Source organism: Melanerpes formicivorus, unplaced genomic scaffold (genome assembly GCF_026170545.1).
Source record: "Melanerpes formicivorus ecotype bairdi unplaced genomic scaffold, bMelFor1.0.p_v2 SCAF_16, whole genome shotgun sequence".
NCBI lineage: Eukaryota > Metazoa > Chordata > Aves > Piciformes > Picidae > Melanerpes > Melanerpes formicivorus.
The window spans coordinates 6,001,050-6,027,710 of record NW_027142368.1 but is presented as its reverse complement, the minus strand read 5'-3'; the positions used below and the strand labels follow the sequence as shown (position 1 = coordinate 6,027,710).

The following is a 26,661-nucleotide window of genomic DNA, read 5'->3' as shown; positions in this document are numbered from 1 at the left end:
AAAGCAAAACAAACCAAACATCTTTGCCCTTAAAAGTAAAAGTCTTCCTTGGCTTTCAATGCAGTCTCTTGTGTCCTAACCATACTGGATGTTGAGGGGCTTTTAGGTTTTAGTTTTAGGCTTTTAGGTACAATGTGGAGAGCTGCAGCTGGCAGGGAACAGAGTGAAGAAGGTGATTTTCCTAGCTGTCTGCATGTTGCTTTTAGACAGAGGCCAAGGAAACATTCTTGTTATCCCAAACACCTCCAGTGGCAGTTGTGCTACAGTAGTTCTAAATTAGGAAAAGACTTCACTAGTGAGAAATTAATGTGGGAAGTAAAGAAATGACTGCAGAAGACGTAAAATGCATCAGAATAAAGGGACTGATATACACAATGTTCATCTGGGGGGAAAAGGAAGCAGAAACATTTTAATCTTTTCTTCAGTTTGATTTTTGAATGCAATCAAGAAGTCTCTATTTCCTTTTTCTTTGCTCAGAGTCGAATGAAGTATGAGAAAGTACACAGCATATACAACCGACTCCTGGCTATTGAAGACATTGATCCTACTCTGGTAAGATGATCCTTAGTACTGAGTTTTTCCACATTTGCCTGAGTATACACAAAGAGTGGGGAAGTACTGACAGGAGTTTATTGGGTCACAAGGATGACTGAACAGGTAGAGTGCTGAGATGACAGACTTAAGAGTAAAATTTCAGCAAGGTTGATAAGCCTTTAATCCACTTAGATACACCAAGTCCTCTGCACCTTTCTCCTCTGTTCCTACTGGAAAATCTCTAAAGTGGTGAAGATAAAAGATACTAAAGGTTTCATGATGCAGTTCATAAGAATTGGTGTATCATTTGTTGGCTCAACTCAAATTTCACATAACCTCCCCTTTGAATAGAGAGGCATTGTTTTTGCCTGTTGTCCTCCCTACACATAAATACCCCATCTTGTGTACATGTAGTTTGCAAATAGATCTGTTGTGCACCATGGAAGCATCAAAAAGCATGGCTGCCTTGAGTTGTATAGTAAGCAGCATTGTCTGTGGTGCCATCTGTTCTAGTACTGAACAAGTGGTGTGAGAAAGTAATCTGCCTTCAAAAAACTGAGCTTCTAAATAGGACAAATCATGCAAGGGACAAAGCTCTGAAGTCTAAAATCAAACAACAGGTCAGTGTCAGAGGAAAGTTTCCAGTTTACTGACAGGTTCTGTTCTTTAAACGGTTTCTGAGAAACCACAGACTAGTTCCTCCTATTTGAGAAATGCTGTTATTTGTGAAGGAAAGTTAAATCCCAAAGACATGCAAATCAGAAACTGGCCATTGAGTTAAATGGCACATGTATTATTTCCTTGATCAGGTATAAATACTTGCAGACATGGTGATTTGTGTCTTGGATTGTGTAATATACGGTTCATGTTCACCAGGCCCTTTGGCCGTTCTTTAGCCTTACGGTTGTCTTACCCTTGTTGGAATTTACCATTGTGACAATAAACCTCTAGTTCTCTGAAGGCACCAACTTCTGTAAATTACATTCATCTACATACCTGGGCAAATCAGTGTATTAAAATGTTGTTGTATGTTGAGTTTTTAATACTTTTAATAAAGTATATGAAAAGCTTTCTCTTGCAGAAGCACACCGGAGTCGTCTTTCTGTTATGATTTATTAACTGTGTTTTGTGAGTAAAGGTTCCTTCAGCTGTAGCCAAAAGCTTTTCTTATGTCCTAATGTTCTTCATTAGCACTGTTGCAATATAAATATCCCTATGCACCTTAGGTTTATATCCAATACATGAAATTTGCAAGGCGAGCAGAAGGCATAAAATCTGGCAGAATGATATTTAAGAAGGCAAGAGAGGATACCCGGACTCGCCATCACGTCTACGTTACAGCAGCTTTAATGGAGTATTACTGTAGTAAGGTAATCACAGATGCTCAGTTGGATACTAAAGAAGTGTCAGGAGGATACATAGCTCACTACAGCTGATCACATGTATTTATTTTTCTAATGTTTGCAGGATAAGTCTGTGGCCTTTAAGATTTTTGAGCTAGGGCTGAAAAAATATGGGGACATTCCAGAATATGTACTGGCATATATCGACTACCTTTCTCACCTCAATGGTAAGCTGTAAGCTTTGAGTGGTCTAATAAAACCTTAAGCTGCCTTCTCTGTGAGTGTAGGTTCAGGCCAAGGTCTTTGTATTTTAGTTCTAATTCTTCTTGAAAAGCAATGAAACCTCTTTGTGAAACTGAGCCATTGATTTGAAAACAAAAGCTGCTGTTTTGTCCTTACTGAAGTTCCAGAAGTACACTGACATTAGATCTCAATTCTGCTGAATAGAGTGAACTTTCCAAATGGTCATTCACTTGCATTGCAGCAGTTTTAAATCTGTGGGGTGTAGGGAGCAGGGGGGAGAAATCCAAATCTCCAGGGAAAAATTCTATAGGAGGTTGAAATCAGCATGAGAGAAGTGCTGGGTTAGAATTAATTTGAACTCATTCTCCCCAAGCATAAAAGCTATAAAAGCAATGTTGTGAATATTGGTCCTGCTTGGAATTTGCTGGAGCAATGGTTTGCAATACAGAAGAGTAGGGCACAGGTAAGCCATGCAGCTGCATGCCTGTGCCAGCACTAGGGGTACAGGGAACTTGGGAGGCCCAGGCATGAGGTGGTGGTGGCGGCAACAAAAGGTCTCTGTGTGGGATTCCCTGATGCAGGAGTTAGTGTGTTAAAAGAAACCTGAGCTGCTTTGGGGAGCAGGGGCTGGCAGAGGCCCTTGTGTTGTGTTTCATGGGGAACTAGAGAAGAGGATGAAGAGCAGTTCATTCCAGGCTCATCTTCTCCCAGCCCTGTCTGCCAGGTACCCATTAATCAGATTTCCAGATTTCTTCAGTACTCTGGCTCAGTGCTTGTAGCATAACACAGGTGTAGCACAGTCTGGCTTTCATTACCAATTGCTAGCTCAGTTTTGTGAGGCAGTCTCCATTCTGCTGCTGTGAGCAGTGGCTGTGTGTAGCTGTGCTGCTGGATCTTATGAACCTTCCAGTGTGTTCTGTGGGCACCAGGCATGTGAATCTCTCCTGTCAGACTACAGCACTGGGCTTTTTTCAGGCTCTGAAAGTGTTAACAGATTCAGAGCTTTTCATTCCTGTGAGCTCTAAACAATTTTTTTTTCAAGTCAAAGTATATTTAATTTTGGTTTAGGCCTGTATGAATATTTTGCAATGCCTTTCCATAGACTACCAGCAGCAAAACCAATCTTAACTCTTGCCAGTATATTGCTGTGTCTTGGCAACCCAGCAGTCTTTACTAAACCCAAGAAAACAGATCTGTGAATTCCTGTAAATGTGAGAGAAGGTAAAAAGCACAGTGAGAGACAGGGCAGAGGCTAGCAGATTTAAGAACACCAAACACTCCTTCCCCTCAGATGGCAATGTACAAAAGCTGACTGCACTTTGGGAACTGGGCTCCATAATTTTGGGAGGACTTCTGAGGAATATACAGGTGTATTAATACAAGTAGATTAATATTGTCCTAATTTAAATGGGAAGCCATTTATTGAAGGGCCAAACTTAAAATTACCGAGACAGGTGATAATTTATAAGCACATTCAAAACCAGAGAGAGATCCTCAAGAGATCTCTAGCAATATCTGTGATGTTATGACAGAGGCTGTACTAGGCTCAGTTTGCTGCTGCCCACAAACCCAGGCTTTCACATAACAAATTGACAAGAGAGATGAAGTTTTATGCAGGGCATGCAGGTTTCTTTCCTACTTGCCAAAACTCAAGGCCAGGTATCAGGATGTCAGCTTTCTGTTTAATTCGATGTACACGTTTCTTTGAATGGAAATTGCTTTAAATTGTCTTGGATATCTTTTACTCAGTGTGATTTTTCTTTTTTTTTCTTTTTTTTTTTTTTTTTTTCTTTTCTTTCTTTCTATTTTTAAAGAGGACAATAATACAAGAGTTTTGTTTGAACGTGTTTTAACTTCAGGGAGCCTTCCACCTGAGAAATCTGGGTACGTCTGCACAAGCAGTTTCACTATGCTCAAAAAGATACATGACCCCTTTCCAACTACAAACATCCCAAAGGCATTAGAAAAATGACCAACAGGACAGAGTTAGGTACAGATGTTCCTTCCCCTCTTCATGCTGTCCAAAATAGCAGCAATTGTGACAGATTTCTGAAAGTCCCTATCCCACTTGCAGTGAAGTTCTTTAGTTGATTTAAATAAACCTCATTGCTGCGGGACTGTTGAGGATAGAGTGCAAAGCCCTCCTGCTCAGTAAGGATTCAGTGGATTGAGCAGGTGGCATGGCTAATGTCACATAGCACTGACTAGAGAGAGGCTTCAGGTAGATAGATGGGGAGAGGGAGCTGAGAATTTCTTTCAGGAGCATTATACTGGAGAAAGTGAGTCAGGAATTTATTGAGGAGAATGTTGAGCAGCTCTGAGCCAACTGGGAATAAGATAGTGAAAGAACCAGAAAATACTTGGATTAACCATTCACTGCTACGTTTTCATGACTACTTTAAAAATGTAGTTCCATGCAGAAATGGTTAGAGAAGCCTTTGCAGTCCAAATGTTCACCATTGTTCTGGAAGACATAGGCATCAAGCATTGCACTGCTGTGCACGTTTGTTCTGCACTTCAGTTCTGAGCTTTCATGAGAAATGGCTCATTTCAAAACAGAGAAAGGTGGACTCCAAAGCTGAATGCTGAATCAAGTTCAGAAATGTGATCAGACGTTGCTTATGTATAAGGCTTTGCAGAGAAGTAAGCAGTAACTGTGTATGTTTTGGGCCATCTGAAATGCTGAAGTGCTGCCTGTTGTGTTGCAGGGTATTGCTCTAGCCGGCTAGAATGTGCTAGTCTTTGCAGAGAAACTAAGCCATGATCGGTGTTGAAAAGTCCTTCACATACCACGATTAGAGTAGAATTCTGTGTAGCAGGCTGAGTGACATCTGTGTGTTACATTTTACATTGATGATAAAACCTTACCTCAAATGCTGAAGTCACTTACACCAGTGATCCTTCCCTGTCCGAAGCCAAGTCCTTTACAATCCACTAGATGGAAAGCTTTTACAGGGCTATGTAAGGCACTGGGGAGGTAATGCATGTTATAGATGCATCTACAGAAAAGAACAGGAAGAGTCTCCTCTTTCCAGACTGCTTCCTTTGAAACTGACCTCTTGTCTGTTTTTTAACTGGGTTGTGATCAGTAATTGTGTCTCCTTCAGCAAGTGTCTGTTTATCTGTTCTTTTACAGGGAAATCTGGGCTCGGTTTTTAGCTTTTGAAAGTAACATTGGTGATCTGGCTAGTATACTGAAAGTTGAAAAACGAAGGTTTACAGCATTCAAGGAAGAATATGAGGGTAAAGAAACAGCTCTGCTGGTAGACAGGTATAAATTCATGGATTTGTACCCTTGCTCTGCTAGCGAACTGAAGGCCCTTGGTTATAAGGTATGTGGATAAGACCATTTAATTTTACTGTTTTAATTTTATTGTTTACTTTTCAGCACTAGCAAACTCAGACAATTCCTTGCTTAGGACTTGCCTTACATTTTTTTCTCCTTGATAGAAAAGCAGGCCTGATATGCCTCCTTTTTGTCTTGTTGGGCAGCAAAGTGCCAGGCAATATGGGCCCAGGACAGAAAGGAGGAAGGAATACAACTATCAGCAACTTTGTGTATTCATCTTTACCCCTCATCTTCCCAAGGAAAGGTCAATGTGTTCATGTCCTCCCCACTCAGCTACAGCTCTCCACTTCAATCTTAAACCCGAGGTCCCTAAAACCCACGCAATTCTTTTGCAAGTTTGTGAAGTAAGATCAGCAGTGTGAAACATCACTGGCTGCCCTTCCCCCCCAGCTGCCAAAACTTGTTTCACTTCCTGGAGAGCCACATCAAACCAGCAGCCATACTGCAGTCCCAATGGGTGCTGCAAAAGGCTGAGGAAAATTACCTGGAGATCATGGCTGCCTGCTTTTTCCCAGTTGTTTGTTATGGCTAAAGTGCTTTGGTGCTGCTGTTTGGAATTTAAAGTCTAGGCCAGACACCTCCATCTCGTCTCTGACCACATGTACTCTAACCACTGTTTTAGTCCAGAACTAACTGTTAAACGGAATGTTCCTGTTTAATGTATTTGTTTTTAAAGCATGATGTAAAACAGGCTGTCAGAGGCAGAAACAGCTCTGTTGTTGGATGAAATGCACTTTCTCATTTGTGTGAACAGGATGAGAGCCTTCAATACATGTCTCAAAATCAGTGCCTCGGCTTCCATTTATTTCTTACACAGAAAAGTAACTTTAATAAATACAGAACTCGACAAAGTTAGCAAAGCAGCTGAACTGTTGCTCTTCACACAGTAGTAAAATAACCTGATAGGTGGAAGGAAGTGCTGCTCTTCAAATTGGAAGTTGCAGGTGTGCTCACAAGACAGTAGGTCCTGCTGAGGTGGGGCGTACTCAAAATGATTCAGCCCTTGGGCTGGTTTCTGTTGCTTGCAACATGCCAAAATGTAATCCAGTTTGAACTGATGCTTTGCATGCCTGCTGACTGCCTTATGCTTTATTTCTTCTCCAGTTAAAGCAAGCTAGGGAATGAAATGAGGGAGAATTGATAGTTGTGAAGGCCTAGTGGTCTGCACCTGTTCACCTAAACCTTTTTAACCTAAAAAAAGGAGCCACTCAGAAATGACAAATATGGGCCCATTCAGTAACAAAAACAAGTGGTTTGACTCCCAGCTGGGTCACTGTAGGACTAAATGTTTGATGGAAACGTGCATGTTAAGTCCAGATGGTCTTCTAAGAGGACATCTGAAATTATGATGATGACAAAGTGAGAATAAGCGACCGGTGCAGAGAGTTTTATTCTGTAATTTCAACAAGCAATGTGATCCTGCCAAGCTCAGTCCTCTCTAATTGCCTTTTGCAGGATGTGTCCCGTGCCAAGCTGGCAGCTATAATTCCAGACCCTGTGGTTGCACCTTCCATTGTGCCTGTTCTCAAAGATGAAGTAGACAGAAAACCTGAATATCCAAAACCGGACACCCAACAAATGATTCCATTTCAGCCAAGACACTTAGCACGTAAGTCAGAGGTTCAGTAGAAGTGGTTGTGCTTCACCTGATGGCAAGTTATTAACCTGTTTGTTCAGTGAACCTAATCACAGAGACTTTCCTAGTCTTCAGTCTTCTAAACATGTACTTAAATTTTAGACTGTTATTGCACTGGGTTGCTCGAGGCATATATATTTTACTTAATACTAGGGTCACATGGAAAGAAGTACAGGTAGTTCAGGGTCTGCTAAATGGTAATAAGCTGTTACACACACTGCTCCTAGGCTTCAGATCAGAGACAAAGCCATATGGAGTTTACTAGAGGCAAAAGTGACAGGGCAGTCATTATTTGCACCAACTCATAATGCTGCACAAGTAATTGAGGTCTAGCTCTCTTGCACTGCTTTCACACAGATTTTCTTCCCACAGCTCCAGGTTTACATCCTGTCCCAGGAGGTGTATTTCCTGTTCCACCAGCAGCTGTAGTTCTCATGAAGCTCCTGCCACCTCCTGTTTGTTTTCAGGTTTGTTTTAATGAATTCTGAAAACTTCAAAGAATTGCAGAAGAGATTCTGTTTTGACAAAACCATGGTTCTGTATCACGCTATCACTCTATGCAAATAACCTTCTCCACTTCTCTCCTTTTTCATTTTTTCTTAACAAATCAGGGTCCCTTTGTCCAAGTGGATGAGCTCATGGAGATATTTAGAAGATGCAAACTGCCAGACAGTAAGTTACTTGTTCATTCTGCAGTAGTTCAGCATTATGACTTTGTTTTACATAGGGATATTGCTGTCTAAAATCCAGACCTCAATCACAGATCTGTAATTATTACTTAAGAGTCTAATGCTGAATTGGCTATGTCTGTAGGCTGGAATCTAGAAAGAGATGCTTGTACTATTAACTGTGGGGAGCTCTACACAGTCAGAAAGCTGAAAAATACCAATTGTTTTAATAACATTTTGGTAGTAATCATCAAAAGAAAGCAATGAAGACTTTCAGAATAGCCTTTAAAAGGAGCAAGGCATTATTTCTAGCAGCACTCTAACATTACAGACTGCCACTATGGTAACTTCTTTGGTAGGCATAACTCTGCCTGTGCATTGCTGCAGTGTTGAGAGCAATTCAACAGCAGTGGTTCTTGAGCTCCTACAAAGAAGGCAGAGTTCTGAAATGTAAAAACAGGGCAAGTTCCTGCTCCAGGCTTCATGTAAACTGTGGCAGATGGCAGTGGGCTACCTTTTCACCCCCTTAGCTTAAGAAGCAAAGATGGGATTCATTTCTTTTAGAGTGAAAATAAACCATGTACTGAAATGATACCTGGTGTTTTTCAAGTTTTCTCTGACTTGCTCTGCACTTTCTGATGAATCATGAACCAGTTATACTGTTTCCCCATTAGGCTTTCCTGTTTTATTAAGCTTGCAAATTGACCTCAATGCTCTTGTAAAGGAAGGTCTCAAGCTGAGGCAGCAGCATTTGCTTTATAATTAGTGTTTGCCATAGCTCAGACTTTCAGGCAGCCGAAACTAAATTCTTAACATTTGTAGAATAGGATAGAACAAAATGTGTCACATTCCAGATATCTGCAAGTCTGTCTCGGTGTCCCTCTTGGCACGCTTCTTTCTAGTCAGGGAATTTCACAAGTTACATGAATCCCTTTCTCTTTCTCAAGCTGTTGATGAAGCTGTACGAATAATTACTGGAGGCCTACCTGAAATAGCTGTGGAAGGCAATGGACCTGTGGAAAACAACACTATGCTCAATAAGACTGTGAAGAGACCACACGAAGATTCCGACGACGACGAGGAGAAAGGATCTGTAGTTCCCCCTGTACATGACATTTACAGAGCACGACAGCAGAAGAGAATCCGGTGAAACGAGTCTGGAGTTCCACTGTGACAGACAAAGACTTGCATTGAGTCCGTCAGTCTCGTACAAGTCAAGCATTTAAAAGGGACAGCTGCAAACAAACAACGAATAATCTTGAAAATGGTTTTGTTACTGTGGTGCCTCTCCTCCCGTATGGTTCTTGATCCGCAGACAGCCAGAACAACCTTAGAATGTGCTCTGAACAAAACTAGGCTTTCAAAACCAAAAGTGCAGAATGTCACAGCTGCATTTTGTCCTTCGAGGGTGTTCACATCTACCACTGGAAATCTCGTGGGTTTTCAACAGTTTTATTTTAAAAACTGGATGGCTTATACTTGTGAAGCATTTTTAATTCACACTTTCTGGAAAAGCGGTCGTTCTCGGTTTGTTCATGTAGTGTCCTGCCTTACTGGGTGTTTTTATTTATGGCAGAATGTATGAAACCTGTTTTGTAGTTGAAACTGAAAAAAAGAAACCAACCAACAAACCCAAACCCATTCCTTTAAAATAAAAGGATATCCATAACAACATGCCTCATTCTGGTTTTATTCAAACACAGCAAGTTACTTCTTAAATAGTACTTAGCCACTTCAAAAGCAATGTTAATAAGACCATCACAGGAAATTGATCAGAGCATACATCATAGAAGTAGCTTTTTTTCCCCCTTTTTCTAGAGGATACAGTATATGCTTTTGCTTTTAATTCCATGACTGTTTGAAGAAGACAGCATCGTAAGACAAACTGGGTACACGTGTCTAATGTGGATTGTCCAGGAATAGTGGCTAACAGTCTGTCCCCAGAGAACTGCAGTGGTCTTCCAATAAATGTACAAAGCTAAATGTTAACTGATTAGCTACAGCTTCACCTGCTACTGTCAAACAAGCTAACACAAACAGTAGGAACTCTCAAAGCAGGTTCTATGCATACTTTCAGATTTTAACTTGTAACTGGCTGCCCAGAACTGTGCTCTGACCAGCCCTTAAAAACCATCCTGGGCTGCACGTTGAAAAGCGCTCCAGTCTACCAGCCCGAACAGTGAAACAGTGCATGGATAATCATGGAAACATCCACATGGGTCTGGCTTTACCAATCCTAGAATTTCAGCTTTGCTATTTCTTTAAAGAGAATATAGGGAAAAAAACCCAAACTATTGTCACCCACTAGCATTAAAAAAAACCCAACAGCCAGGGGAAATCACTAATGGGACCTGCACTCGGGAGCATTTCTTAGTTGCTTTAGAACTTCACTGTTGACCAGCCTACACCACCCACTCTCAGAGGCACTGTGTGTGCCCCAAAAGGGGAGACTGGAGTCAGAGATGGATGCTGCACTTCTTCCTCCACAAAGCTTTGGGATCAAACCCCTGCTTTGAGAAGAGAGAGATGTGACTAACTGCATCCACCATGCGAGCAACATGCGTGCACTGGTGACAGCACCATCCACTCTTCAATGTCAGAGTAAGCAGGAGGTGACCATTATGGACATCATAAGCCTGAAGTCCAGAACTGGGAGCAACCACATACAGTGAGTGAGTACAATCTATTGATAATTCAGTCCCATTCCTTCTGGCATGAGTCAGGTACTTTTCAAAGCCTTTTCTGTGTGTGCTGTTTCCCCATGACAATGTTCTTCCCACATCTTTGAGTTCCTTCCCCACTGCACCTGAATTTTTATAGTATGCCTACCTCACAGTGGCCCTTAAGGCAGCTGCTGGGCAATACTAAACTAGAAATTTACAACAGCAATTTGTAACTTCAGCAACTCTTTTAACAAAAATGAAAATAGCTTTGTCTTTGTTACTTTCCTTTTATTCCTATCTCCAGCAATAACATTTCTGGGAGCTCTTTCCTAACACAGACAACTAAATTGATATTTTTGGAGCTGCAGAGCTATAAGGCTGTATTTTGAGGTGGATCCTGCACAAGTAACAGAATACAGTAAGCAGATGCAGTAATCTTGAAGACCTCTGTAGTATCCTTTGCTGAATTCAAAATAAAATGGACCACACCAAAAACCTACTCAGAACTTTTTGTTCTGGCTAACCAACCTAACTCAGAAGATTCACAGACATGCATCCCTTTTACTATCTGAGTACATTTAGCCAAGAGAAAAATCACTTATCTGAGCTACAGGATTTTGGTAGTTTGGTCTCCCTTTGGGAGGGGGGTTGCACAGGCTAGTAGGGTTAAAAGGTCTTCATTATCCCAGTTTCCTCCAGACACAGTGCAGCTACATCCACACTGACATTTAAAAGGAAGCTCCAAAAGGGAAGCATCAACACTGATTCAGAACCAACGCTTCCTTCTAGAAGTTCTGTTCTTTTGGCTGACTAGTTGATTAATAACATTAACCTGGATGTCAGCAATAAAGAGGATCTTTATTTATTTGATGTAACTGGTTGGGCTCTTCTGAAGAAAACAATATTTCTATCTTGACTAGTCTAGTACTTGGGACACTTCCTCTTTATAAGTAAGAACTTTGCTTTCATAGTTACTGTAACCTAGCCCTGTGCTCAGCTAGGAGAAAATTTCCAGTGTACTTACCTCCTAGCTGAGTTTGAAATTCCATCAAGGCTGTAAGATCACTGAGCTCCTCTGTGAACGCTTGCCCATACAATATGTAGCTAATTAAATTCAAGACCTACAAGTATTTTGTTTCAACAACACCTCTACAAAGTAAAAAAACCCCAATAAATATCCCCTGTATATTCAAACTAACATTAAATCATTCCCATCCCACAGAACATTAAAACCACTTTTACTTCTGATAGTGCTCTGCACTTTCTGGTGATTTTTTGAAGATGTGATTTGAATATGAAACCATCTCCAGGTGTAGTTTTAAAAAACAAGTAACATTTTCAGCCTCAAGTTTCACACACTTGAAATCCACCTTCTGAAAATGACAAAAGAGTTACTTTAAAATTAGTCTTTCACATAAAAAGGAGTAAACTACTAGCAAAGAAAAAAAAAAAAGGTAAGAAATGCCACTTTTATCAAAACATTTTATCTCTGCCCTTCTGAAGTCTTTACAAGAGATAAATACAGCTGCAATCTATAAGATTGCCACCTTTGTGAGTACTGTACATAGCAGAGGACAGTTACCCAATAACCAGAAAATTTGCTACAAAAATATATTATGTTTTGTAACATCTGCAGGTCAACAGCAAAAAAATGCTTTTAAAAATGCAGTAAAATGCAGAAAAAATTAGTAGCCTGCCATACTAACCATAATGTTACAATAAAGTGCTGTTTGGCTTTGTTTTTTGCCTGCTAAAGTTTCTCTAGAATTTTAGCTTTCTCCTGAAGTCTTTAAAGATCATTTGTTTTAAAGCCAGATCACGCCTTCTGGGAAGGACCACTGCTAATCAGTAACTTAGAGTAAAATGCCCTAAAATGAGCCACTTTAAGTACAAAGTTTGGTTCTTAATCTTGTCCTGTCTAGCATCAGCTCAAAAATTACAAGTCACAGCCAGAAAACTACCCAGACATCCCTCCCAGGTGCATACATACATTAAAAACGCATCTCTCTCTCACCATTTACATCAGAATCCCTTTTGCATCTCATGTATTTTCCTCATCAACCATCACTAGTGAATTAAAAGGAACCAATATTTACATGGAAAGCTGTTTTCCTAGACAAGTGTTGGTGCAATGTTTAATAGCCAACAATATCACCCCAGGAGCACACAAACTGGCTCTAAGATTCCTCTGACTTCCCTACAGGTTGGGATTCTTCCTTAGCCAGTATTTTGCCAAGGATTGCATCATAGTAAGGGCTGAAGACCATTTTGTTGTAGTTGACCAGCCGGACATACTTGACAGCAATCTCTTCCAGCTCTCTTTGAATAGGACCTAATCCTCCAGGGACAGCAGGTAACGATTTCTGGTGACTAGATGCAAGATAGTTCTCCAGAAACTTTTGAATTCGAGAATCTGGAAAAATTGGACCAAAACAAACCAAAAATGGGTTTGTTTTTCAAAAGAGACAGTCAGTCAGAAACAGCATCATCTCACATTAAGTACAGAAAGCCTGAGCACACTAAACAAGTATTTGAAACAGATGACATGAAAAACTATATGGACATGACACCACCAGCTCCACAAAGACAGACAAGGGGTCACCTGAGGACAGCATACCTATTAGCTTGCATATGGTGTTCTCTGGACTGGCCACCGCTTGGATTTGTCCTTTAAGTACAGTCTCTTTCTCCACTGAGAATGGTGTGAAGCCATGCTGGGAGAGGCAGCTGTTCACCTCAGCACACACCTTTTCACCAATGGTAGCCAAAGATTCCTTCAGGTTAAAGGACCTGGAGAATGTGGAGTAGAGTATTACTGAGCTAGTGCAGTTATTCACATTCTTCCCACCTACAATCTCCCCAATTACAGTTGCTGTATCTATTGAATGTAATGGAAGACGTCTAATCCAAAGCCAGAACTACAAAGAATAATACATGAGACATATCTATATATAGAGCGAGAGAGATACAGATATGGGAGATGAATCTGAGATACAAAACAAGGAGGTAGGATGGCACTCAAGATTTCCAGCCTGTAGACCTTCTGCCTACACAGATCTCTAATGAAGAAAGTTCCCAACCTATCTGTGCATAGCAATCACTCTGCACCTGCAGGCAGCTGCCCATGCCACATTCAAGTCCCAAGGGAGCCTAGCCCAAGCCCTGCTCACAGGCAGCTGCTCACACTCATGTGAATCAGACAGGCATCATGAGAAAAACATGCTCTCAAACAGGGAGCATGCACATCCCAGAAAACAACAGAGTCAGAGAAGACAGCTCTGAGTAAGCTGAATAAAAACTGGCAGCCTAGGCTTATAAAAGGCCCTCATGGGTTCACCCACACATTCTGTGGTCCACAGCCAGAGAGGGGCTTATGCTGACTATTTGCTAGAGTGAAAAGGGCTCCACCTGCCTCTGGGTGACCAGAACTATTCCATACTCACGTCAGATGCATTCCTGTCAGCAGCACCTTGACAATGGTTTTGATTTTCTCTGCAAATCCAGGCATATCGACGAGTGCTGAGCCTGCTGCACTGAATGTGACCAAAAGGACTGTCCCAATCATGAGGAGCTGCTCCAGCTCCAGCTGTATTTCCTGGAAGCGCGTCTGGTCCATTAGCACTGTCTGCAATGAATGAGGAAGCCAGCAGAGAATAGAGTCAGGATGCTGGGCTGTGGAGTGACACTGTGATGCCTGCCTGTTCACAGCAGTGAAGTCATAGACACAGAAAGGAGCAACACATGCTCAGCAGGTGAGTATCAGGAAGAAAATGGAAAGAATTAACTCTTCTTCAGTACTGAATCTTTCTCAGTTGGAAAAGAAGTACCTGAGACCTACAAAAGCTCTCAACCAAGAGAGTTTTTAGTATGTTACTTGTGAGGCTACAAATGCAAACAGTTTGTTTGCAACAGAAGAGCACAGCAAGCACAGAAATGTTTTTTTTTCTGTGAATACCTACTTCTGGAAAGGGCCTGTTTACATGATCCCACTTTAGGAGCTTCAGGTAGGCCTGGTTTTGTACAGCAGTGGAGCACAAGGCAGAAGCTCCACCAGTAGCACCGTCATCACTACAGTGGGAAGGCAATGTTTTAGATCCCAGCTTTGTAAGATCATCTGCTGCTTCTTGCAACCACTTTGTGACAAGGTCTAAAGAATCTGGAAAAGCAGAGAAAAAGAAGAATCTTACTAAGAAGATTCCTTTTCAAAGATAGATTTTTTTTCCCCATCAATAATTTGCATAATATCCTATTAGTTACTGTTGCTAATCCCCATGATATCAGTTATTGACATGCATTTAGTTTCTTGCATTAAGCAAAACATTTAAAAATGTCACCCCAGCTACAGGAAAGTGGAGGTGAGAGGATGCTAGGTAACTGTGCCCTACCCTGCACTGAAATAAAACTCAGCTCCAGTGCACTAAGTGCTAGCAGAGTTTTTCAAACCACAGTTTTGGGGCATGAGCTGTCATTTACTATATGAATCCTACAACTTAATACAAAAATCTGACTTCTCAGGATCTACAAGCAAAGACAGGAAGTTTACTGGAAGGTCAGAGGGGAAGAAAGAAAAGAACAAAGTCATACTTGGATGTTTCTCAAGAAACTCCTGAAACTTCTTTCTTTCATATTCAGCAGACTGCTGCATTAATTTTGGCCTAATACTACTGACAGCGAAGTTTGCCATATCCATTTTCATTAGGTCTAATACAGAGAAAATTGCTCTAAACAAACAAACAGAAAAAGTTATTCAAGACTGCAGCTGTTTAAGAGGTATTATTTACAAGATTTACTACAGGTTGTCTAAGGAAAGCACAAAAACACGTATGAGAAACATTAACAGGATGCTTAACTATTTAAGAGCACGAGACAGAGAGGAAGCTTGAGCAAACATGTAAGTGCATGCATGTGGCCCTTCCAAGCAGGAAATAAATCTTGCTATTCTATAAAAAAGCCTCCATGGATTTAACTTCATTCATCCCATAGATGACATCTCCCAGGCTGTTCACTATCATACATTGGATACATAAAAAGACATTTGGGTTTCCAAGTTTACATGCTATCCCTGTGGGCAGCTTATAAAGCCAGCTTCAGTGGGAAGTGAATAATAAGACTCAAGGAAGGGAAAAAAGAATAGAAGAATTGGGGGGGGACAACACCAAAACACAAAAAAACCCATTCAAAAACACCCCCACCCCATCCAAACCAAACCAAACCTGGAAAACATCTTAATTTCAAAGCAACCTAATTCCTGCTGGCAATATTTCTGCCCAGTCAGTCCTGAGCTCCTGGAAGTTTATCAAATTGGAAAACAACAGTGGTAATGAAATTTATTCTGTTGAGACTTTGAGCTGTTCAGCTGATGATGTGGTGCCAAAGCAGAAGCCTCAGTGCTCCCAGATGTGGTATGTACACTCCCTTTAGAACTGAAAGGATGTTTTATAGGGAGTGGAGTGGGAGGTAAAGGACAAACTGCTGGAGAACAGGAATACCCATTTCCTATGCTCTTGCCTGCTTTTTTTCCCCTTTCTGCTGCCAGTATGAAATTCTGATACAAACTGACCATTCACTTCCTATCTCAAGGCTTGTATGCATTTGGCATTTAAGAAAATGCAGGAGCCAGACAAATACTCCAGCTCACCAGAACAAAGACAGTCCTTATTACAGATTTCTGAAGCATCTCTCCTATTCACGCCCACAACTACATCCCTTTCTGTATCACCCTTTTTGTCTAAAAAGATCTGCAAGCTGCCCTGCTGGAAACCACCTCACATCTCAAATTGTTTAAGGGACTCTCAGTGTGGCTTATAAATACCATTTCAGTACCTGAACAGAGGAACTATTTCATGAATGTCTTTCAGCTTCTTAATTTCTTCATCTCGAGCTGGAGCACAGAGCGTCCCCATCATCCCAATAACAAATTCAACCAACTTAGAAATGTCAAGGGCCCCATTCTCTGCCTCCTGTTTTATCAAATCCAGATCAAGAACTTCTGTAATCTGGTTTCTCAGTCTAGTATGACGAGGCAATAAGAAAGACAGGAGATTCTGGAATGGAAAGTTTTTAACAGTGGATTAGTTCTACAAATCAAAGACTACAAGGATCAAATCAGTTCTTGAACCACTTTTTAATGTAAACTAATTGCCTTTTACAAGTATACCTTTTTTTTACCTTTCAATTATTTGTAACTAACCCTTCACCAACTCCAAATCTTTCACCTCATTCTGTGTGATACCAAAGTTAGTAAGTGATAAATACTCTGTTGTACAGGTCATACTTAAGACTATTGTGCTTGGTTTTGTCACCCAGTGTGGAGGCATCTCATTGATTCTGTAATACCACTGCCATAACATGAAGGAAGCTTGGAATTAAGAAACTAGTATCATTTCTCATTATCTTACATCATTTGGCATCTATTTTTACATTCAAATCTCTCCTCTGGAGTTAAGAGCTTAAACATGTTCAGAGACAATGATACAGGAATGAAAAAGATCAAGCAAGTCCCTTTATGAAAAGCCAAGCTTTAACCACTTTTGCTCATACATATCAATGCAGCTACTCCAGCTCAAAAATTTACCCTGACAGCACATCAGCTTACCTCTTTAATTTCTCCCAGTAGTTTAATTGCATGGTCATATGTCGGTGGATCTTCCTTCAGCTGAGCTTCTAGACAGTCCCAGAAAGCTTTATGCACAATATCTCTTACTTTTTTTTCTAGGCTGTAGGCAAACATGACCAGTTAAAAAGAACACTACTTCTCTGTGCACCACCTCACACAGATACTCTGGAGCTCCTGAAGAATAGCATGTAATAGATTATGTTCATATTATTAATCATGAATGCATGACAATTAAAAGGGAGCTGTCATTTTTAATTACCCAGGAAAGCAAGAAAAACTGGACACAGGATTTGGATCCTCATGAAGGGTTACACACAAGGGCAAACACACAAGTTAAAACCCTAGAGATAGCATGTGCTACCTCTAAACTAAATAATTAGAAGGGAAAAATCAATGTAAAAAGAAAAAAAAATCACAAAACTGCCAGCTAAGCAAATGCAATTCTAGTAAGTACAGTTCAGTACCTCATTCAAAATACTGAAAGGGACTTGCAGGCTCCTGTTCACACCAGGCTTAACTTCAGCACTGAAGAAGTAAAATGCTCGCAGAAACAGCGTGCAGACAAAGCACACCCACCACAGCAGGTTGCCAAGGCTCTGGATACCTGTGCAGCTGAGGTTGAGAGTGCCCAGTGGCACTTATGTCCTGTGGCCCTCAGGGCATCTAGCAGGTGCTCTACTGACAACTGTGAATATGGTCACAACTGTTTGCTCCTCCAACCACTTCTCTACACCTACATTCAGACTGCAGTGAGACACACAAAACCCCCACATTTAATCCAAGAAAGACTCCAGGGTCCCTCTTAAAGCAAAAACCTGATTGACTGCTCTTTCTTTCCCTCACAAAAGCTAAATAACACAGGGATCTTGTACTACAGCAGGCCTGGCCTTTCACAAAGCCCAAGCACTCCTGGAGCAAGATGACCTCTGCGACAGATCCCTTTCTGGCTTCAAATCAGTCACACTATTGGTTACTACTGTTTGGTACCATTCTTACCTGTGTTCTGGTAATTCAGCTGGTTTGATCTGGAAGTCTCCATTAACAACAATTTCATGTGCTAACACCATGTTGGTTACTCCCTTGGCTGTTTCCATGAGCTCTTCTATTGACACAGGCCGAGGAGGACTAGCTGCAACATCAATTAAACTGTCAGACAGTCATCTATAGAAGTCTGTGGAAAAAGTCTGCTAATACTTTTGGACCCTTTCTATCTTCTTGACAGTACAGAGGGCTAAAAGACAGAACCATCTGAAGATTCCTCTCCTTCCCTTCCTGTCCCAGCTGGTGGTGACACGCTTGGAGTATTACTGAAAACAACAAAGTGAATGCCACCATCCAAAATTCTGGGCTATGTCAACTGCTTCCAAGTTCTAGTAAGCTCTTTAAAAAAACAATACCAAAAAAACACCTTCAAGATCCCATTTTTTAAGGGCTGCTTAATAGCATCTTTCTCCATACTGTAGGAATAAATCATTAAAAACACTAGGATTTTCACAGCAGTATTTCCCCTGTTGTGCAGATAGGGGTATTTCCATTCTGTATTTTTCAAGGAAGTCAGCAACCAAACCACCATTAATATTTAGCAATTACACACTAGCAGCTAATTATTCTCACTACTTGCAGTGCAACTGAAACTTCTCCAAACTCTCCTTTTTTTCTCCAGAGGCCATTGTTCAAGCCACAAAGGACGTGAACGAGCACCAATGCCCACGACTTCTTCCTCTGGCAGGCATTTGGGACTGAGGAGGATGTGCAAGCAGCTTTAAATTGAGGCCCTCAGGCACATAAGCAAGGAGGTGGAAGTGCCAAACCTGAGAAAACATGCTAGTTTTCATTAGGCAGGAGACCAAGGCAGTGACTGACTGTAGAAATCCAAGAGGTAAACCAGGGACAAGCATAGCTTCAGAAAACTTACTTCCTGGATGCACTGGGAATTATAGCTCCTAATTGTTCTGGACTACAGAACATCCTCTTAGGACACTACTGGTGTTGCTGTAGTGCAGGTAGTGTCACAGACCTAAAAACAAGTCAACATATATGCAGGGGAGGTGCCAAGGTAGGGTAGGGGGAGTAATCCCACCTTTGTGGTAGATTCCTCCTAGCAGTGCGTGTGGGTGCCCTGCAACACCTTGACAAATGTCACAAGCACAACCACAGCTCTTCCTGGTACAGGTACTTGAATAAAAACAGAGAAGGCTAGATCATTAGTGTTCTCAAGTGAAGCAGACAAGAATGGCAGGGTTCACCTCAGCTTCTCCAGGAAACATCGAGTGGAGCAGAAGTGGGGAAAAAATCTGGAACAGAAGTGCCCTAATGGATTGATTCCTCTCTGTAGGTCATTCACTTCAACTCCAGTCCAGGCATAGAAGCTACAGAGTAATTCCCAAAAGAAAGAAACCAAGCAAAGGTCTTCATAGGCTGGGTTCACCAAGATACATTTCAGGCAAGGTACTATCTCCATCTCATTTCATAATCCAGTGTGATTAGGCTTAAGATAGTAATATAGGAAAGGTCTTTTAAATTAACTGTCCATTGCTTGTCTGCCATTCAGATCTGTTCCAAGGATATACAGTATGGTTCCAATGAACTCATTTTTCATTAACACTTTGCTTTTTTCATGCAGCACTCTTACACTCTTATTTCCTTCTGCTTGGAGCTTTAAACTGCACATTGACAAGGGGAACACAGCGAGGATTGATATTCTGAGAAGAACTAGCAGGACAACAAATTTCACAGCTGAACGAGAGTGCTCTTGCCCAGCTGCCAAAGGACTTTGCTGAAGCAGTAGATGCACTAAAAGTTACAACTATTTCTCTTAGCAAGAGCACTCTTACATGTTACTTCATTCTCATGTTATATCTGCTCTCTGACAAAAGGGCAGGGCTTTTGACTGGACACTTCTTTGTGGTTGTCATTGAGTTGAATCTGCTGCTATGCTGCCATCATGCCAGCTTCAAAACAAAAGTGCTGGCTGGAGCATGGGGCTTGAAGTTCAGATTGTAACATGAGTGGCTTCCTGTTCCTGCTTCCAGTTTCTCTGGTTGGGGTGTTGGGCTTTCCCGCTGGGCTGGCTGCTGCATGCTTGTGGGGGGAACCATTTTATTGCTGGCTTCTGCTGCTCCTTCTGCATTGTGCTACACTTCTCTGCAGACAGGCTGAGGCAATTGTGTATAGTATTTCCAGTAAAACTCTATCTCAACCCAGAAGGGGTTTTTGTGTTACTTTCCCTCTCATGCGTCTGGGCAGAGAGGGCATTTTAAGTGCAGGCTATGTTAGCCCAGGACATCCTGATAAAAGCCAAACTGACAAAGAAAAATATGCCCTAGGAAAAGACTTAAAACACACAGCCCTGCTTGATACCAGGAACAGCACTAGGGTTGAATACAAAGCTTTCCATCTATACTGTGAGGGGCATGACAGGCCATTACTTTGTTGCTAAGAGCCTTCCTTGCCCTGCAGTAGAAAGAGGCCACAACAGTCCAGAAGGTTCAGCTGATAATGCAAAGAGCAACAACATTTTAGCCAGAATACACTGGAGTGCTGCTTATCCTTCTTGTGAGTGCAGACACGCAAAGGTATTTAAGATGCAAGTGGCTCTGAGCAACGAGGCTGTTGTGTACAATTAAGTGCTAAAACTAAATGGGGAGAAAGGTCCTACAAAACACCGTTGCCGCAAAGCCAGCGATCAGGATTCACGTGCCATTTAGTTGCAAAGCAGTCAAACTTGCACAGAGTATTGTAAAACACTATATATTAAAAATAAAAGAAGGCAGGATTTACTCTTTATTTTTAAGCAAGCTTTTTGCTTACACTTGGGTGTATCATTTACTCTTTATTTTTAAGCAAGCTTTTTGCTTACACTTGGGTGTATCATTTCCGTGCGACCCTGGAGCGCTCTGCCGTATTCTTTTTCTGATAGACTGGTCCGGGTTGTCCAAGCTCTCCTCTTGACCATCCTCCACACCACTCAATTTCTCCTCACTTGAATGTGGCTTGTCAGGATTCTCAGACATTTTCAGTTGGCTCTTTACAGAACAACAAAACAAATGAAAAAGGGAGTGAATAAGCATTTTGATAGGGCTGAGTGGGTACACATCAACAGGAGCTCTCCCAATTGCAACGGAAAGAATTCTTGTGAGGAATTATATGATGTCATTCCCATAATGTTAGGGACCTGGACCGAATGACTCACTTCCCATCTTACACAAAATGGGATGCTTTCAACACAGCGACCATTTACTTACTCTGCATTCCAAGTGACTTCTCCCAAGTCTGAAACTGTTCCCTCGCCGTAATGCAAACAGATGAGAAAGAAAAACTTATTCCCTTTCTGAGTGTTCCTTGTGAGAGAGCAGCGACAAACACCTTCAGAATCGCATCACAAACATGGTTTACAAAAACACTGCTGTCAAATGAGACATTCTCCACTACACAATGATAAATCCTCCTGTACCTCATGTACCCCTGAACTATGATCTTCCCCAACTGCTCAGAAGTTTTCCCTCTGGGTGATCCAAAAGCATTAAGAAGCAGGAAAACGACTGGAGATAAATTAATGTAAAATTCTACTCCCCTGTTTTCATTCTATGCCATTCTATGATTTGTGCAGAAAATACGACAATTCTGCTTTAATTATTAAGACAGTAAGGAGCATACAGTATTTAAAACAGTATTTATTAAACATTCTATATTAATATTTATATTACACCACAGGTACCAGCAGAGTACCCAAAGCTACCATTCAGAAAAGCAGGTCTCACCAGCCATTATTTTCAATTACTTCATATTCCAATTTCCCTCCAAAGAACTTAATTTGCACATCTTACCACTGAAAATGCTCCATCATACAGGAAGCTACTGTTCAAGCTTCAATTTTACAAAAATCTAATAGAGAGCATATGATGTCCCTAACTCAATCAAATAACTTGGATATTCTGTGAAGTGGGACGTCAGGAAGAGTCTGCCTGAAAGAAGAAAGCTCCTGGAAAAACGGCTACTTTCAAATTGGGAAGAAAACAAGCTCTCAAAAAGAGCTACAGGCTCCAGATGCACCTCACAGCTACTAGGAAGAAGTATTTGTAGCACCACCAACTACACCCAAGAAGATGGGACATAAGCAAGCAGCAGTGTAGAAATACAAAACACAGCTGTAATACCTAGTCCTGCTCCATCACTGCTTAAATTAATTGCACCAGTGTAATTACACAGGACAGCTGGAAAGCTCAGTGCATAAAAGAGATGCTTTTGGTCTACATCAATGACTGAGAATCATCATCTTACTAGATGCACAAGGTAGACAACAACACACAACACTTGTCCACAACACCAGATAATTCCTTTTAGAAAATAAAGCAGAGCATAAAACTAATGGGATAAATAACAGAGTAAAACCAAGACATCAGTGTAGATATTGCCAGACCCATATATTAGCCCCCACCTCTAGCTGGAGCAGAGCAACTGATGTTCCTGCGCCAAACACTCGATCATCTGCTCCTTTAGACACACAGACAAGCCCAGCTGGGACAGGAAAGTGGCAGTCTGTGCAGAGCTGCTGTCATATTTTCAGCCTTTTAACTAAGGCAGAGATAGCCTCCAGCTAGGTGTAAAGTAAGGCATCCAAACCAGCATGCAAGTGGGAAACCACTGCCATACTCCAGAAGTAATGGATCTCAAGCCTAGTGGATTAAAGGTCTGTTACTGCAGACACTCCAGCAGCAAGAGTTCTGTTAGTAAAGAAGTACTTAACAGAGAAGATCATAGCAACAGCTGCAACATGAAAGTTAACACAGGACTGGTTAAACAAGAGGGAAACATCTTCTCAAATCTGGCTAGAATCAAAACTATCATAAAGGCTTCCATGTTTGTTCAACCAGACTAGGTGGTGGTTCTTCCTAAACATTCTCTTCCACAAGCATCCTTGTAAAGTGAAAATCTGAAGTACAAAGATGATTCAGCTAAGCACCACTAAGCTCTTTAATGTACATGACACTTCAGAGTGCCTTGCAATCTCTCACAGCACTTGGTCCTCACTACCCTTAGAAAAGTAGAGAAAAATTAAAATCTATCTTACTTACAGAGGGGAGCTGAGACGTGAGTTAAGCTGCTTGAGGCCTCACAGCAGGTAAATGACAGGATCAAGACGACAATCAGTCTCATGATGATTAACCTCAGCTTTACCTAGCAGGCCATCATTCCTACGATGCAGACTACATTCTAAAGTAGCACCTTCCACAAAACAGCAGGTCAAGCATCACAGTCTCAAATCCATCAATTTTTAATTAACATTTGATTTTAAAAAGTCCTATTTCAACTGCAGAAAGGAGCTACAAGAAATCCCGGGCATTTCTACCAAATGACTGTTCAGCAGATGAGGTAAACAGGCACACTTGTTGGTTTAGTTTGCAACAGTCTACTCTGTTCTGCTGGATTACTGCTATTATTTGCCAGAACACATCTAGAACATGTCCTCTTTCCACCGGCTCAATAAGCTTCACAATACCTCTCTCCAAAGCACAATCATCATCCTTCCTTTCACAGAAACAACTCTGACTCTTAATAAAACAAAGTCTACTTCTTGACACTTTCCTCCCATTTATCTTTAGTAAAAACAGAAATGGAAGAGAAAAGCCAGCAAATAAAAATTTCAACAAAACATTTTCCACAGGTTCATCAAACCTCCTCAAAGCATCGGATGCACACCGGCACTAAATAAACACCACTGTGCTTCCGTGGAGCACACACGAGGCTGGAGCTGTACCTCCTAACTTCAGGTGTGGCCCCACTGCTCTGTATGAGGCAAGACTCACAACTCGCTTCACCTCCAGACCAAACACACAAGCCCTGAGGGCCACCTTTCTTCAGACTTTGTTCCAGCCCTGAACTCTCTCCTTCCCTCTGTTCACCTCCCACATCACAACCTACTTTCCCCTCACCATCTACTAAAAGGCTATGCCTCAGCTTTACGTGGAGAAGATGCAACCTATCCTCTGTCGCTCTTCCAAGCTAAGAGGCACACTTGTGAACTTTTACCATCCTCCCTGCCTGCAACCTGTCCTCTGCAAGGCCCTACAAGCCCCGGTCCATGAGCAGGGCCCCCAAAGAGAGCACTTGAATTGTCGTGACAGAAAGGCTGTACCACGGAGTAGCAATGTTACTGTACCACCCCCCTACCCTTCCCAGTGCTGGGCATCAATTTTTCTGCAAATTTGCAGGGGTCCACAAGTTTCACCGCGCCCTGTGCGCTTGCAGGCGGGGCGCTGGCAGCAGCTCACAGCCGGCCCACATGGACAACGAGCCCCTGCGGCGCGGCCCGGGGCCGTTCCTCCAGACGCCAAACGGGCGAGGCACGAAAAGGGGGTGGCAGAGTCCCCGGCGCCCAGCAGTGAGCCCCAGCCACCTTCCCCAGCAAACACGTCCCGAGGACAGGGCTTCCCGGGTACAGCCCCGCAGGCGGCCCTAGAGCCTCCAGCCAGGGCCGCCCCAGGCCCGCTCCCAGCCCTGCCAGGCCCTCCCCGCTGCCCCAGGCCCGCCACAGGCCCGGCGGCCTCCAGCCCGCACCCCTGTCAGGCGCCTCCCCGTCCCCCGCTTCCCTGGGCCGCACCGCCGCCGCCTTACCGCTGCTCGGAGAGGGAGCCGCGGCTACCGGCTCTAACGTCCCCAGCCGCCGGTGCGAGCCTGGGCCGGAGGCGCAGCCCCAGCGCAGGGGCGGGCTACGGCAGCTGCTGGGCGGCAAGGGAGCGGCTGGCGGCAGCCCGCCCCGCGCTGGGCCCCGCCGGGGCGGGGCGAGAAGCCCCCACCGCCGCGCCGTGTAGTTATACGGGGGTTTTGTGCCCCGGGGCGAGCCTAGAGGGGCGAGAGGAGCGTGGTGGGGACACGGCTGCCTCCTGGACCAAGGGTGTGACAATAATCCTCAGTATTACAGCTCACCGCTGCTGTTCGGGAGAGAGGGGATCGCCTCTAAGCACGTAGGAGGTCTCTACAGCAGTCACAGCTGGGCCAAGGCACGATCTGTCCACAGTGGCCGGCGCCTGAACTCTTTAACACCAATACAGAGGTGTCTGCCCCCTCACCCTGTGCTTTAAACTAAATCCACCTTCCGGCCGGCTCACACTGTGACCGTCAGTCGCGGCAGCTCAACATTAGGCACTGCTGAGCTGTATCATACTCGGGGAGGAAGGAGAGGTGGGCCCTGCCTTGCACCCACCCCTGAAGACTCCAGTACAGCTCTCTGCAGGCTGCTTTTCAGTAGCCTGAGAGGAGCCTGGCACCAAAGCCAGCCAGTGACTCAGAGTGCAGCGATATCTGCAATTCAGAACTCATACTCTGGCAGGCACTGCCCCTAGCCAGGAACTCACTTTCAAGATAGAAATCTCATCTTCTTAATAGTGAGGCACAGGCAGCACATACAACCAAGAGTCAGAAGAGGGAATATACTTCTGATAAAGAGGCAACAAGTAACCTCAGAAAAATATGATCAGAAATTCGAGAAACTAAGATGTGGGGGCAGAAGGCCAGTTTATATAATGGAAATCTTTCCATTAAAACTAAGAACTTAAAAAAAAAAAAACCAAACAAAAAAGGGTTGCACTTCCTCCACACTATTGGTTTTCAAGAACTGATTATCTTTCAGAAGTCTTTTCTAGCTGACTAGAATAAGCCTCTTATACATTTGTCTTCCATCCCCCATCAGAAAACACTAACACATTGTTCTGTTTCACATCAAGTCATCATCTCACTTTCAGAGTAAGTGCTCTGGAGAAGCAAGAAGCAGTGGCAACAGACACCACTGACAACTAAGGAGCTGCTTAGCAATACATCACAGAGCAGTATCTCACACAGGACTGTGTTCCTAAACAGCTCACCACCTATTTGTAACAGTTGGTACTACTTTGTCTTCCTGTTAAATTACCTTTGATCCCAATTAACCCAGCTTCTTTTCCCCCCAAAATAAGAGAGAATAGAACTCTATTGAAAGTGTGTATGGAACAACATTTGTGACTTCTTGCAAGAGTAAGTAGAATGAAGTTTGGTTGGCATCATCCCAAGGATAAGTCCACAAGACTTAGATCTGTGGGCATGCTATATATTTTCCTGCTTGGAAGTGCCTCTGTTGCACCACTTGGTATTTCCACTGTAGACTAGACAAAGATAAAATATACAGCTGTAAGAAACCCAAAGGCCTTTCCTTTGCCCCAGCTCTTTCCTAATTACAGCTGGTGATACCAAGTAAGATAGAAGGAGAAAAACACCACAGGGAGGAAGATAAGTAGCCTTAAACAGTATGTGCTGTGGCAACCAAAGCCAGACTGACTTACAAGTGCAGAATATCTTTGCCATCCCAGGAGACTCAATGAGAGTTCAGGGTACAGAGCAGGATTTGTGTGGGGAAGAAAAGTCAGCCATCTTTCCTACCAGCTCCTCAGTATTGTGCTATTTCAGCTTAAAGCTTCACAGTGATCTGTCTTATGTGCACATAGTATAGTTAGTTGAAGCAAAGCTGTGGAATGTCAAGCAGAAGGAAAAAAAACCCCACACATGAAAAAACAAAACACATGTAAAAACCCAAACCAACACACAAAAAACAAACCACAGAAAAACCCAGACCTGTTC

The 26,661-nt window shown here is 42.6% G+C and overlaps 2 protein-coding genes across 7 annotated transcripts in view; one reads left to right on the top strand and one right to left on the bottom strand.

The window, feature by feature from the left end:
- Positions 1 to 9,445, top strand: part of CSTF3 (cleavage stimulation factor subunit 3) — a 44,179-nt gene extending 34,734 nt beyond the window's left edge. The window contains exons 13-21 of the mRNA XM_068147878.1: positions 478 to 552; positions 1,761 to 1,904; positions 2,002 to 2,104; positions 3,935 to 4,004; positions 5,257 to 5,452; positions 6,925 to 7,078; positions 7,478 to 7,572; positions 7,717 to 7,777; positions 8,721 to 9,445. Of these exons, the coding sequence (XP_068003979.1) occupies positions 478 to 552; positions 1,761 to 1,904; positions 2,002 to 2,104; positions 3,935 to 4,004; positions 5,257 to 5,452; positions 6,925 to 7,078; positions 7,478 to 7,572; positions 7,717 to 7,777; positions 8,721 to 8,923 (1,101 nt within the window). The 3' untranslated portion in view covers positions 8,924 to 9,445. The remainder of the gene's footprint in view (positions 1 to 477; positions 553 to 1,760; positions 1,905 to 2,001; positions 2,105 to 3,934; positions 4,005 to 5,256; positions 5,453 to 6,924; positions 7,079 to 7,477; positions 7,573 to 7,716; positions 7,778 to 8,720) is intronic.
- Positions 7,713 to 25,146, bottom strand: TCP11L1 (t-complex 11 like 1). Of its 6 annotated transcripts, none has more exons than XM_068147880.1 (11): positions 24,979 to 25,146; positions 21,297 to 21,392; positions 20,912 to 21,077; positions 18,049 to 18,181; positions 17,032 to 17,152; positions 16,260 to 16,480; positions 15,021 to 15,157; positions 14,396 to 14,592; positions 13,880 to 14,061; positions 13,054 to 13,226; positions 7,713 to 12,849 (listed from the first exon to the last, which is right to left on the bottom strand). In XM_068147880.1, exons 3-11 carry the CDS (start codon positions 21,063 to 21,065, stop codon positions 12,614 to 12,616), a joined length of 1,554 nt encoding a protein of 517 aa, XP_068003981.1. In that variant the 5' UTR covers positions 21,066 to 21,077; positions 21,297 to 21,392; positions 24,979 to 25,146; the 3' UTR covers positions 7,713 to 12,613. The 6 variants fall into 6 exon arrangements, with proteins under 6 accessions (XP_068003981.1, XP_068003980.1, XP_068003983.1 ...); XM_068147879.1 differs by lacking the exon at positions 24,979 to 25,146 and adding an exon at positions 24,667 to 24,778; XM_068147882.1 differs by lacking the exons at positions 21,297 to 21,392; positions 24,979 to 25,146 and adding an exon at positions 24,667 to 24,779.
- Between the last annotated feature and the right edge of the window lie 1,515 nt (positions 25,147 to 26,661).